The 15,197-nt window shown below is 34.3% G+C and overlaps 1 protein-coding gene across 1 annotated transcript in view; it reads left to right on the forward strand.

The window, feature by feature from the left end:
- The first annotated feature begins 4,720 nt into the window (after positions 1-4,720).
- The window catches only part of LOC133182005 (spectrin beta chain, non-erythrocytic 5-like), a 98,062-nt gene continuing 87,585 nt past the window's right edge, over positions 4,721-15,197 (forward strand). The window contains exons 1-2 of the mRNA XM_061316705.1: positions 4,721-4,929; positions 14,848-14,989. Coding sequence (XP_061172689.1) covers positions 14,873-14,989 — 117 coding nt within the window. The 5' untranslated portion in view covers positions 4,721-4,929; positions 14,848-14,872. The remainder of the gene's footprint in view (positions 4,930-14,847; positions 14,990-15,197) is intronic.

A 15,197-nucleotide genomic window follows, 5' to 3' on the forward strand; every position in this document is an offset into this window, starting at 1 on the left:
AGAATTTAGACTAAACCCGGAGCAAAATAAAAATTCTGAATTTGTGTAAATATCGGTTAATTTGGAACACAGTGGTAACAGATACAGAAATCTGGTTAGAAAAAAGAATTATTTAGGCAAAACAATCGTAATTAAGCAGAAAACGCCATGGTATTTCAATAATATGCATTATTTCAATGCTCTTTTTAACCCCACCCTCCTTCCTTATGACAAAGACTACTTCTTTCGCCCTGTTATAAAAAGCAAACATATTTTAAATAATTTTTAATCCTTATGTGAATCAGCATGCATTAATTAAAAATTTGAGACGAAAAAATAACAAAAGTTCAAGGCGCAAGATCATGACATACAGTTCAACTTTTGCCATATTTTTAGAAATCCGTGTTCACCGCGAACACCCCTGTCACCGAGTGTCGCCAATATTTTTCCTACCTTGAGAGGGAATTTTATGAAACTTGCTTTATTTCATTGAATATTCATTACAGATCGGGAAAATAGCATTATACTTGCAAGCAAAAATTTTAAGTTTTATTGCAGGTGTCATAACAGTATTTCACTTGAGGTTCACGTCAAATCATGGCTGACGCAAAATAATTCCTGAATCTTCCCTTCCGATTCGGGCATTTTAACACGAGACTGGAGCTGAATTTTTTTATGAGATGAAAAACAATATGTAAACTTCCTGAATTGACTAGATTCATTATAATTTAGGGCGTGCTGACTTTTCTATATACTGTATTTGAGTGGGGAGTGATTAGGCCCTGGACTTGATTTTCAAGCACCTGCTCGACTTCGACCGAAACAAACTTGCGTGCCTTGCTGGATGGCTATGTATTTTTTGGTACTAAAATCTTTATAAAGAATTGTTTTACAAGATCTGAAAAGGAAACTTCTCAAAAGTTTGTTTTCAATTAATACCACCTACTCAAAGTTGCGACTTTTTGGTAAGAATATATAGCGAAATTTAATACTGTTGTGCAACCTTAGAATTTCAAGCCGGAAGTTGTATGTGACGCGGAACATTCTGATAGTAATACGGAAAAACATTATTTTCCCGGGAAAATATTGTGCCGTAAGACCGAGTCTTACATGTAGTATTATAAATGCTTTTCTTTTAGGCAAAAAAGTTATTGTTTAGTTTCTCAAACCAATAATTTCAAAATTCAATGCAGTAGCAAATAGGCAGGTCTTTTTTTTTTTAGGGGGGGGGGGTTGACTCAAGCATGATCTCTCTTTTTTTGTCAGACAACAAAATTATTACTCCTCACAACGTAAGGGGTCCTGAGTCAACACGTTGCCGTTTGACCCCGGTCCAACGGCAACGTGTTGACACACGACCCCTGACGTGAGGATGAAACTAATATTTCTTACGTCTTTGGTAAATATAACTCAACTCAACTTTATATAATGTTCCAATCTAATTAAAATTAGATGTTCCGAATCCGCTACCGCTTCTCAAAGCTTGAGAAGCGGTAGCGGATTCGGAACATCTAATTTTAATTAGATTGTATAATGTTCCAAACCGTGGCATTTTTATAAAAAGTTAATTCATAAAATAACGCTTTAAGAAGAAATCTTAACCGTGTAAAGGTTGCATATGAGTACGCTGAAATTCTCATATCTTGAGATTGGTCATCTGCAAAAAGCATTTATTATTCTACACAAATGTACCGGCGCAGATGCTTGCCTTCGGAGATCAGGTCTCCCAACTATCCGTTGAAATTTTGACGGGCACTAATTCCGCTCCTTTACTTAATAATCTGATTTATATATTTTTATGAAGCACAATCTTTCACAAACTTCTACACGAAAAGAATAAAACTTCCGGGGGTGGCTTCGATGAGATTTCCACAACACAATACTGTAGTCGATTTATGATGCACTACCTTCACGAAAAATCCTGCTTGCAAGCTGTGTAAGAAAAGGGGCATCTTATCTGAGTGCTTGGTTGCACTGATGCAAGGCCGGTGAAGGTGGAGACATGACAGAGCCTAAAGGGAACTGGCTGATGTGGTGGAGAAGGGGGAGAACAAGAAAGAGGAGGAGCAAGAATCATCTGTCATCAACTGCATAAGGGAGGGTGCAAAACCTTAGGACAAGAAAGGATGGAAATTATCGGTGCTTGACATAGGAGGAGGATTGGAACTTGGGTGAATCTGAATACGAATCTTGTCTGTCCAGGGATAGTACATACACCGTTAAGACAAGACATGGTGCTGTGGTCCAAACAGGCCAAGACACCATAGAGTTTTCAGTGCCATATAGCAGCAGAATTCTTATTAGGAGCACCAGAGGAAAAGTCTGAGGTATGAGACCTGATGGCAGACTGCAGGGAGAAGGGTAGGGAGGGCGAGGTCGGGAGAGAAGGTTTCCCAGCCCAGTCATTGTCGAAATTGTTCTAGACTTTAGGTATGGTGCTGTCATTGCAGAAAGCTGTACATCTGACAGAAGCAGTAGAGAAGTCATCAAGCTCGGATTGGCACAGACGAAAGAAGTCGAGCTGGATGTCTGGAGCCAAAGATTATACTGCATGGAGTGGATTGGCCACCACTGCTGAACCACCGACTTGAAGATGTCATCGTCTAGGCTCGAAACATTCTTACTTTCGTGTTTCTGGAATATATGAACCTTGATTTCAGGAGTCAACTTGAATTTAAGATATGGACACACCCTACCTCTCCCCAGCATAAACGGGGGTGGGGTGGGGGTTAGAAAACTTCCTACTCTGAGGAGGCACAACGTTAACAGTAAATTATAGCTTTGTTTTTGATAGTATAACAGCCAAAAATATTAAGCGGACACAACTGCGTGCATGTAAATTAGCTTCGTTTTCTATTGCGAAGTATAGTTATTGTGGGCACCCCCACCACATATTCCTACGATATGTGTTTTGATATTTATACATGTATATCTACAGCGAAAATAAAAATAAACACATGCATGGTTTTAAAGAATGCCACTTTAGTTCGCTTTCGAATTCTTTCTCTCTTACTCAAAGGGGGTCGATGGTGGTCTAATATATAAAGTCCTCTACAAAAGTTTAGAATTTTTCAATTTCAATTTGTTTATGACAATTAATTGCCATATACAAATTTAAATTGAAAAATTCTAAATTTTTGTAAAGGACAATAATTCTATCCACTGATTTTAAAAACTGCTGTCGATCATTGCCGTTTGCTATATTAAAACGTGCTTTTTTTGCAATACAACGCATTCAAAATATGAAGAAATTGTTATTCTCAGAAATGATAATACTTCTAAGCGTTTGTTGTGAAATGGAATATTTCTGCTTTGCTTAAGGACAGACGATACGTTCCTCAATAATATATAATTTTTTCCAAGATTTTGTCATTGAAGGATTGCTACTTTAAGATGTTTACTCGCAAAAAATTGAGGTACCTTACCAGGCATTTGTGAAAGATACCAGAGGATGTTTTTCCTATAAAATCCTTTTGGGAAAAAATTAATTAGCCAATAACACATTTTTTGGTGTTTCATATTTTTAAAGACAATTAGAAATCAGTTTAGAAATCAGGAGGTAATTAAAATTTTGAATATTTTCCACATAATTCGAAGGTATACAAAACAGATATTTGAGGAACGTATCGGCTGACCTTAAGACAACACAAAATTTATATTCTAATCTAGGTTTGGCTTCTGAAAATGCTAATGAGTTAGGTTGCTTTAGAAAGACAGCAACTGATCTGGGTTTGAGTTTGAGGATGAACCAGCATGTAAGTAAAATTTAGCAACAAACCATCATGCATCTTCCACTTGAAACAGATAGTTCATTGCTCCATTTATTATATGCATGTATACTGACAAGTTCTTCAAGTTGTACCTCATGCACCATATTTACATTGAGCGAATTCGATCTAGACGACAACAGAAAGAATTTCGAAAGGGTCTTCTTGTTATAGGTGTTGTTAGATTTGTCTTTCTTACCATGTAATTTGCCCCCCCCCCCCCCCAAGAAAAACTGTATGTACAAGTGCCACACTAAATAATACAAGTTGTTTCCTTTGCATCCTTGCAAGTTGTTTTTCTCTCATTTGTGTGTGTGTTTTGTTAGTTTTTTTTTTTTTTTGTTGGTCCTCAACATCACTTAAAGTATATATCGGGGAGAAAAATTTTATAAACATCAGATAATAAAAAAAAAAAAAGCCGGATTATTAAGCATGGCTAATAAATTTTGTAGAAATTTTACAAAATTCTCCAAACAGCATACTCAATGAAAGGTCCATTACACAGTTTCTTCTAACACCCAGTAAAATAAATTATGTCAAGTTTATGATGTTCAACTGGAATACACTTTTTAAAAAGATTAATATCAAGTTAAGACTGTGTAAACTATCATGTTTTGGACTTCGAGTTTTAGTCAAGGAATATAATTACATTTCATTTTTTTTTCACATCGGATTCGAAGCATTTATCAGTTTATGCTATTCCACCCACACCTCGAAATGTTTTCGTCTCAACCCGGATTAAAAACAGTAGTCCACTCCCGTGGTCCAAATCCTTTAAATAACTCTGAACTTGATCATAACCTTGTATTTTATAAATACATTACAGAATTACATCTTATAAATATAACTAATTTTATCGTTATGTTTTCTCTATCTAAGGAAATAGGTCTAAATAAAGCTGGTCCCAACTTTAGAAACGAAACTATTATCAAGTAGCCAGGTTGTGTCGTGTAGGGCACCGCCCACAAAATTGTTTTCATTCTTCCAGCAGATGTCGCTGCACTCGACACACCTGTATCAGGTGAAGATTGCGGGTGGAAGCCATTTATTGTGACAGTCTGTAAACTTTTCAACTGATTATTGCAGTGCACTACTTTGGCAATATTAATTCGCGAGAAATTTCGGACAATCAAAGTGAAACCGGTTTTGTGGATCGAATTAGTCGCGGCCTGTGTGCTGTTTGGTAAGTTACTGTTGGCGCGAAGTTGCATGTCCTCAGAAAATCGATAGGATAGGCCCAGGATAATCACTTGTTAAAGAAGTTTTGTATTCAGTAGTGAAAAGTGCATTACGTGATATTTGTGTGAGTGAAAGTTCTTATTTGAGGAAGAAAGGATTTTTCATTCAAATATGTGCTCATGGTCGAATGTCATTGAAATATTGTTGAAGTGATTTCATGTAAACAAATCTGCTCGACCCCTGCTATTAGACTACTGATGACCATTTTTATGAATTGACACTTGATTTATTTGGTTTGGTATAAATTGTGAATTTATTACTTTGCTGTTTAACAATCTAAAACAAAGGTTAATTTATGCAAAACACAAGTAATGGGATCGCCATGTGGACAAACAGGTTTGTGAATTAGGGAAGGCATTTTCTCTCAATAATAATTTTGTGAATTTTAAGAAGTCATCCATGAAACATATCTGAAAAGTTATTAAAGACATATATATATTAATATGTGGGGTAGCAGACGAAATTTTTATTACAATGGATGACATTTTTTTTTTCTATTTTATATTCAGTATGAAGTGCAAACTTTAAATGCACACATATGTTTGGTTTAATTTAATCAATGGATATGATACCCTCTACCTTTATGTCCATTCATGCCCTCCCTTCTATATGCACATGTACCATATATCATTCTCTTCTGGGACTTTGATGGTGAGGAGAACAATTGAAGAAATCAGTATCTTCCCAGTGCAGAATATTTGGATTCTCCAGACATTCTCAACTGGTTATGAACTACATAGAATAGCATGAAATTAATTTCTTCTTACCAGTGTTAGACACTTAGTCTCCAAAACTGAGTCCTAGGGGTCATTGTCTTTGGAACATTCACCCCGACAGAGGAGGACATGATTACATTTTGGCCAGTGATTTCAGTTTAGTTGAGGAGATTGTTTGTTTTCTGTGTATGATGATGCTTTGTTGAAAATTGGTTCAAGTGAAAGGGTATGTGATCTGACACTTGTGAACCTTTACAGTGTATTTTGTAAATGCAGACTAACAATTTGGCAGACCCTGGTCATCTTATTTTGACTAGTTTGATGTACATAGGTAGAAGACCTTTGGAATTTAGTGTCAAACAGTATCTTAATTTTATCAGTAATTGAGGGGAGATTAAAAAGAAATTTCTGTGTAAATTTGTGAAGTTCAGTGATTCCAGCATTTTTTTTTTTCAAAAATATTTTCTGGACAGTAGTGCAAGTTTCATTTTGTTAGAGCAGGTGTTTTTTAAGGGTCTGTAGGGGGCCCAATTTCCAATGCTGAAAAGCAGGTATTTTTCCCAATTTTTGCTTTAAAATTCCCAAACAATGACAAAATGTCAAAGCAGGATAGCTTTATTTGTCATAACTCTCCTTCACAGGCGGCCCACAGATTACAATTTTTGCCTCAAAATTGTTAAGTAAGGCTATTTTTATTATCAAATTGAAAGCTAAAAGGAGTCCAATTTATACCTGCTTTATGCACTGATTTGGTCTTTTTCAGTACTTATTTGTATGAAACATTTTTCCCAATTTTTAGCAAATGTTGATATTTTTTTCCCAATCAGAAGGGCCCAGGCCCTTGAATTTAAAACCAAAAAAAAACTCTGTTAAGAGACTTTCAGAACAGGAAGATGTAACTTACTTGTATTATAGAGCATTCTAGTCAAATATCATAATACATTATGTCAACATTTAAACTCATTAATAACTAATGAATTTAATAAAAGAATTTAAAGCATCAGTATATCCGTTGTTCTAACGAAATCTGCAGACTTTGAAGGGAGACAACTTACTTTCCTTTATACTGTTCACATCAATTACAGATGATAAAACCATATCAGTGAAAAATGCATAAATTGAATGTAAAATCTCATCAAGCGATAGATTGAAGACTGTGTTTAGAAGACTAATGCAGGAGGTATTTGACCTGTGATTTGAATGGAGACACAACTGTTTAATAAGTGGTGAGTGGTTTATAGATATTTATGTGTGTGATCGACTCATTGGGGACCTGGAGGATTAATTGGATTAGTCTACCTGTTTACCTGATACAGTCCTAGTACACAAGCATAGTGAACGCTGAGTAAGGAAAATGACCTCACCTACACTGAATCTCGTTAAAGTTTACGGTTTATGAGTAATTTAATTCACTACCTTGTTTGGCAGTACTTGCAATATTTTTAGTGTGGTGTAGTTTGGAAAATTTGTGATTAGGTCTTATTAATTCATTTTGGAATGAATGTCTTTATAACTTTTAAGTAAATATATCCTTATATAAGATCAGGATAAATTGGAATTTAATCTGATAGGAGTATTTGCACTACAATGATCACTTTTGTTCAGAAAATCACCCTCTTGTTTAAATCCCCGGGAGAAATTTCCGTTGGTCAACATTGAGGGACACAGTGTCATTTACTCTAACTTTGTTCTGTTTGGTGATTGGAAAATTTTCTGAATGTGGAATTTGATAAAACCTGAAAACTGCCAAGAATAGAAACTGTTTTACAGGGTCTTTCTGGTATTACTTTTCTGTGTTCAGCTTGATTTCATTTTATAATTAATTACAAATTTTTCTTATTTAAATGATTGTTGACAGTAAAGAATGCAGATACCCTTGAAAATGATTATGGTAGGGGTTGTTTGACATAATCTTAATTGCTAATTTTAATTGAAATAAAGATTTTATATTGAAAAAGTCAAGGCCAAGAAATCACAACAGGTCATGGGCATACTGTTGTAGAGCATTTGTCAAATCAAATTCTTGCACAGGAATTCATCTCCTCTGGGTCATTGTGTTTTAGAAACTATTCTAACTTTACAACTAGATTTATTGTGCCTCTAGGAAAAGCCTCTGTCAGTTCTGAAAAGATAAAATTTATCACTGGTATGCTTTCCTCATCTAAAATTTTCTTATTCTGACTTCATAATTTCTATAAAAATGCATGTACTTATGTATTCATGTATGTCACATCTGTTTGGTCAAGGGGAAGACTTTTCACATGTGTCGTGCCATTTTTAGTTCTATATGCATATAATGCATATGTATAGTGAATTATAATCATTTTGACAATGCACTCGTGAATATTCAACTATTATAGCACTGGTTACCCAGATGAGGTGTCATCAAACATGCGATCAAGCAAACATGGTGTCAAATTCTTCAGATATTCTTGTTTTTATACACAAAGCAGTTGACATACAATGAATCATCTTAAATGACTAAAAATGTGTGGTTTTCAAATGAAATTTATGTATGGCATGTTATAAGTCAGGCCTATTTCATTTTCTCAGGATAGTCTGTGTTTGTAAATTGCACTGATCAGAATAGAAAAATGAGTACCATACTTCTCATTTAGCAAGAGGACATTTGCATTCTGGCATTTTTAGATTTATTGATGTTATAAGGTAGCTTATATGCTGGAAGGGAATTATTCAGTTTAACCTGTTGAAAGAAACTGCTTTCATGTTGAGCAATTACAGCAAATTATAGTCATTAATGTATTGAATGGAGATGTGACAATTGTTCCCATTGAATATCACAAAAACAGGTAGCAATGCAGAGAACCTTAATTTAAACATCATGCCTTAGACTGAGTTAAAGGGGCATAATTCTGCGAAGTTCTAAAACAGTTCATCTTTGATCTAAAGCCCCTGTCAGGCTAGGTTCCCCTCAGTTGGCACATCGTTTAAATTTCTGGGATTGCCATGGAATATCAGGAAAATTCAATGAAATTTTCAAAAGATGATGTAATGGCGTCATGACAGTGACCAAAGCGTTAACACAGAGCTCCCATAGCATGCTATGTTCCTTCAGAGTTCTAAATGAAGATTGACTGCACTCACGCTGAGTGCTCATGAAGTGCTAGGAGTTGTCACTTCATGTTCAAGGCATACACAATGCACTGACTGCGTGTATAAGACATTCTTTTGATGCAGTGACGTCTCGAAAGAACTCTGAGAGGTCTTTGTGCAATCCCCATTGACTATACTACTGCATCCAAACATTAATGCAATCATTGAATGCACCAATGCAGCTCTTATGACACTGTTTGAGACCTTTCTATGCTGTATGGTGACCCTATGACTTTTCTACTGCATGTCTATCAGAATGAGCCATGGCGCATACTTAATGCATGCTCAAAATTTGCACAATTGCATGGCATTCTGGGCAACCAAACTGCATCATGGAGATCCCACCAAGTGCACCTTGGTGTTCTGCTTTCATGGATGCCATGGGATGGAGGACGCAGCCTTGGTGTGACTTAAAGTTGCACAGCTGGAATAAAGTCAAAGTATACTGGTAAATTGTTTTGGTAGATGATCATGCTGTAGAACACAAAAATTACACCAAGAATCTTAATTTGAACAGATTGTATATTTTGGAATGCTTTTTTGGATTCTTGAAAATATTTAAATGGATATTCTTACATGGTATTTATAGGCATTCCTTATACTATTCTCAGGGTATTTCATTACCTTGTACATTATGTATGGTTGGTGATTTACAAAATGTTTGCTTGCTTTCTTGCATTGTATTTCATTGAAATAAACATCAGTCCCCTTTTCTTTTGGGATTTGTCAAACAACCCTCTACCAATATGATATGCATTTCATGTTCAGTTACCTGGTAATACAAGGCAAGACATTCTCCTGTATTTAGGTTTCTGTTCGTTTGCATATTACTGCATTCTTATATCACCACATTTCTATCAACGAAAAAAATCTATTGATGAGTGTAGCGTGCCAAAGTTAAACATGAATTTTTATTTTATGAAACTTGCAGTATATTTGAACGTCACTGATGTCTTGGGTAGCTCATGATAAATCCCTTGAAAAGGTCTCCTTAATTTGACTATGGCCATTTTTGCAAATGATTAAAACTACCTGCATTTTTATAAAAGATGTTATTGGAAGAAATAAATTGAAGAACATTTCATAGAAATACTCTATTCTTATACTTGTCAATTATTTATCATCTTCAGTGGTAGGTTTGCTGCTTTATTTTCAGTAATCTTTTCACCTGTTTTAGTGAAATGGATAATGTTGACCAGCTGACCTGTTATTACATATTATTGGAAGAGACACATATTTTGTATATTTCATCTAAACACTAAAACGTTATTCAAAAATATGGTATAGCCAGTCAGTGTCTTTCAGGAAACACACAATTAACATGCAGAGTGACTCATTTTAATTAATTAGACCAAGTAACAGCTACTGGTGTAAAGGATAATATAAGGTGATATATGAAAATGCCAAGTGTCTTCACTCAAAGAATGTGGTAGTGACCTAGTGCAGAGGGGTCCATGAATTATTGAATGGAATTTGTAACATGGATGATTCCCTATAGAGACAGATATACTGGTAGTGCTGGAATTATACACGGACTAACCAGGTATTATGTCTATAGCTTTAACTGGTAGAAAATGTGGGGCAAGTAAAGAAAAGATCTAATCTGCTTGAACTTTTGACAGATTTGTACAATAAGAGCTTTGTATTTTAGCCTAAGCTGAGTTTTACACATTGTATTTTCCTGAATTACTTCAAACGTGAACTTGAATAGTTTGGTAATATCATATGTTTACATTTTTGTTGTCAGTTCATCATTGGTTTGTTGATATTTTCCCTGACCAGAGGGAAATTCCGTTGCGTCCCTATGTAGGAAAGCGTTAGACTATGATTATCATTGTAATTATGTGTCATTGACCCCTAGGGGCACTTGAGGTCGCTGGATACAAATGAAGTACTAGAAGTGTGCCACAATGCAGGCGGTGCCAGTATATGTGGAGTACTTTGTTATTATGACTGACTATACAGTACCACCTGGAGTTGATACATAGTTATGTAGAAGATCAGAGCGTACATGTTGATGAGTTTACATCTTGTTGTGTAGTCAATTTAAAACTGATCTATATAAGTACTGATGACAATGTTGACCATTTACTTGTGAATAACTTGTAAATGAGTGCCATTTCCATCTTGTTCCTCTATATAACCCCGTAAAATCCTTCAAAGTCCTATTTTATTTACAATTTTTTTTTCAAAAATATAAAAATAAACTTCAGAGTTTAATTATTACTCTATAATGTATTCTCTTATTTCATAAGTTCTCCTGAAACAAGTTTATTTACGTGTTCACACTGTTGGATTTTGTGTTTACCTGAATATTTCTCCTAGGGAAAAAATTTAAAAATAAAATTAAGATGTCAGATTTTTCATGGATAAAATATGTTTCCTAAGGGCAAGAGACAACATTTAACAATCCATGTATTATTAAGATCAAGTAAATGAACTAAAAAAACATTGTAAAGATGATTAATACTATACTTGATATAAACACTGGTGTTAAAATATTTGACGGAAGGCTAATATAATGTCATGATAATTTATGAATTATATTCTGTTGCTTTTTAGATGAAATTATTTGTCAATATAAATTTAGTCAATCTTAATTTCAGTTATTTTTTCATTGTCGCAAGCCACGGGTTTTGTGTCCATTCTATTTCCACAAACATTTTTTGTGCTGAGACAAAAGTGTACATGTATAGCATTTAGATTCCAAAGTCATTATATCTTTTGAGGTATGTTTAGTTTTTAAAAAGAATACACAGCTTTTATAATATTTATTTACTTTTTTTTGTACTGAAGAAATGTTGCCATGGTATAGTTCATCTTAATATTCTGTGGAGTAAACAGGAAAGAATGTCATTATCATATTTTCAATTTTGATGGCCATTTTCTGTCATTGATTATAATCATTATTCAGAAACGGGGGCATCCCATAATTGACTGAATTAAATTTTAAGGTTGGTTGTATCCTAGGAATGCAGTTTTAACAAAAGAAAAAAGTTGTACATGGGACTTGATTTCAATTCATAGCTATAATGATGTTAAGAGATGCAGATCAAAGTCTCTGCTACCTGTAATGTGTGCATGCAAAGAGTAATTCATTTTTGAATTTATTAACTTGTTTGAATATGTATCTTAAGGAGGCTGGGGGTCAAAAAATTAACCACAAATTAACCACCAGATTTAACTTAATTTTTTAGATATGATATCTTAAGCTGTCAACTATCATTTGGCAAAGAAAAATTTCAAAAATTTTAGCTTTAAAATTTGATCATTTTCTATATCTTCATATGGATCTCTTCTTCTAAAGGAGATCAATATAGTCTAAAAATGGCCACAACCCCCAGCCTCTTTAATTCTTGTGCAGTAATGTCAAACATGGCACATACGGCCTTAAAGACTATAATAGGAATTTGTTGACTTTGAGAACAAACATATAAAAAAATATTACTTTGTGACAAAAAGTTGGCTTAAGTCCTCTTCTCCAATTATGCCTGTGTCAATTACAATATGACCTTAATTTTGTTAACTGGACCTTTGCAGAGTCGTGGTCTTGACACACCTTAAGGTCATCAATTACAACATCGACATACTCTAGACTAGCTGACACAAATTTACTATCTCATATTACCCAGTGATCATGACCTATAAGATATGACCTTGAATGAAAACCATGACACATTTGAAGGCCATTAAAAACCATATATTCTCAAGTTTCAATACATTTCATTTAAGATTGAGTTCTAGAATCATAACCAGGACAGGTCCATTTCACGTTTTCTTTGCTAAATGACCTTAAATTAGGTCATATGACACACCATTAGATTATGGGCAACAAAATTATAACTAAGGTTTAAACCCTTTCCATTCTTAATATTCAAAAATTAGGGTTCAGACTTGATTTTGTGACAGACAAACAGACAGACATGTAAAGACCAGAGGCAGCTATACAGACAACAGTGACAAAACCAAAATTTCCTCCATTAAGTGAGGGAAAGATTGCTTTTAGAGAGTATGATTTGTAGCTTTTGGAGGAACCTGCTCTGTCTGAGATATTGCAAAAAGTATTTTGGGATCCAAGGGATTATAGTCTTTTTAGTCAAAGGGGAGTGAAATACAACACAACACCAAGTTTGTTGTCATGTTAAATCGATCTGTAAAGTCTGTCCCACAGTACCAAATTCAGTGCATTTGCATTGTAACTAGGATATCTTGTATGTGTAATTGAATACTTTGGCTTTCAAAGTAGATTAGATAAATAAAGAATATTTTTTTCTGCAACTTTCTGCTTTGAAATTATTCCTAATTTTTAATAGCCCATTGTCACAGAACTGTTTTGTTATCTCGCTATTGAAGGTCTAAACTTAACTGATTTGTATGTACATGTGTATATGTTTCTGTTATTTCATATACAGTACTTTGGACCTGTAGTGTCTGAATGGATTAGCATAATCACTGGAATGCGGTCATGTCTCGCTATTCATTGGATAGAGCATACATTAAATCTCATGGTGTGTTAATACTATTACAGTGTCAACACTGTCAGTGCTACAAACCAGTTCCCTTTGAAATAATGTTAATAGAAGGAAATTTAGATGAATGCTTTTTTGCTCTAATAGTAATTAAGAAACTTTCACACACATATAACCTCTAATAGTTATATTTGCATCATTTAATATCCTTTGTTTTACTGACTCTTTATTTGGTCTGTTGTATTTTGATGGTCAGAGACTATTTCAGTTTACCATAAAACACCGACCAGTAATGAGATTTCCCTAATACCCACTGCACAGTTTGGCAGTTTGTCAATTTTCAGCATTTAATGCCTTTACTGTCTAGAGCCAGTGCAATATAAACAACAGGCAATTCTAGCTATATAACTTGATCTTTGGAGTTTACTTACATTACATTCTTGCACAGCTATATGGTCTTAAATGAACATTCATATTCTGAAATGAAATGCAAAAATAGGAAAAAGGTTTGCTTATGTGCATTTTTAAAGGGATTAAAAAAGAATGACAATAGAGATTTTTTTAAACAACTTTCTCCTTGTAGTCCATATTAATGCATTAAATGTACTTTCCTAAGATTAGAATAAAGAAAGACCATTAGATAATAAATAACTGGACATGAGAGGTGTAAATGAACACCCAAGCAAAGCAAAAATTAAGTCATTGACAAGACTACACAACTTGAGTCTTAAATGAATTGTGTGTCAATACAAAACTGATGTCTTTAAAAATATTTAAGGTTGTTAAATGTGGACAATTGAACTATTTGCCAGTTAAGGTGAAATATACATGTATTTACAAGAATTGAGTGGTTAATTACAATTATAAGATGATGTAGGAAAAACATGCTGTCAGTTTTGTTTACCTGCAGCCATTGAAGGTAGAAGGTGGAAAAAGTCTGAAATTAGCAACGGGGAAGTTTTTAAAACTGTGAAAAAAAATCCTAACTGTCAAAGATTATGCAAGGTCTTGCAGTAAAAAATATTTTTTGCTTGGATTTGAATGCATCATGATTGGTGGAATGTAAGTATTTAAATAGAGATCAAATGTGGTTTATTGTCCAACGTACACTAAAAGTAACCTGATTTATTATGATTTGTCAGAAAATTTTCTGGTTTGTGTTTTTATGGCGCACCGTGTAAATGATATGAGGCTACTTTAAAGTGACTTAAATTCCATCGCAGTTAGCTGAAATGTTTTTGCTGTTTTAAAAGAAAGTGAGAATCTGTACAGTTTTACAATTCAAGTTTTTTTTTTTTTTTTGGTTGGTTGGTTGAATCAATTTGCAGACAGGCTTATTTAAAAGTTAGAAAATTCTTTAGTTTTTCTGCCTTTAGCTGATGGTGTATGCTACAATACCAAATAATCTGTTTGTACTCTTAGAATACACATGGAACTTTATTTGGGAAATATATCATATGAAAGAGCATGTGGTAATTGTGCAGAAAAAAGTTTTCTCATTTTAAGCTTAGTCATAATGTAATAATTCCAACTATAGTGACTGATGCATTCTATTTTGTGCAGATGGATCTGAGACACAAATGATTAGATGTCGGTGATGGATGTACAGAATTTCGAGAAGGGTCGCATCAAGGCCCTTCAGGATGAGAGAGTCTATATACAGAAGAAAACCTTCACCAAATGGGCTAATGCCTTTCTGGAAAAGGTAAGGTTTTTGTGTTCCATTAGGGCTTAGATCATTGTTATGGCAAATCAAAGAACCATAGTCCTCATTGTCTTTGCCATTTATTTTTTGCTGCTGTGATCTTTGACCATAGGCTGCAAGGAAAAAATAAAGTGTCTTTGATCAGCCCATTGTAGAAAGCGTAGAGATCAGTTATTTTGAAACCCAAGACTTTGGTACAGGTATAAAG

The sequence above is a fragment of the Saccostrea echinata genome, unplaced genomic scaffold, assembly GCF_033153115.1.
Source record: "Saccostrea echinata isolate AGI-Se365-2 ecotype Australia unplaced genomic scaffold, CSIRO_AGI_Sech_v1 ptg000009l, whole genome shotgun sequence".
Taxonomy (NCBI): Eukaryota; Metazoa; Mollusca; class Bivalvia; order Ostreida; family Ostreidae; genus Saccostrea; species Saccostrea echinata.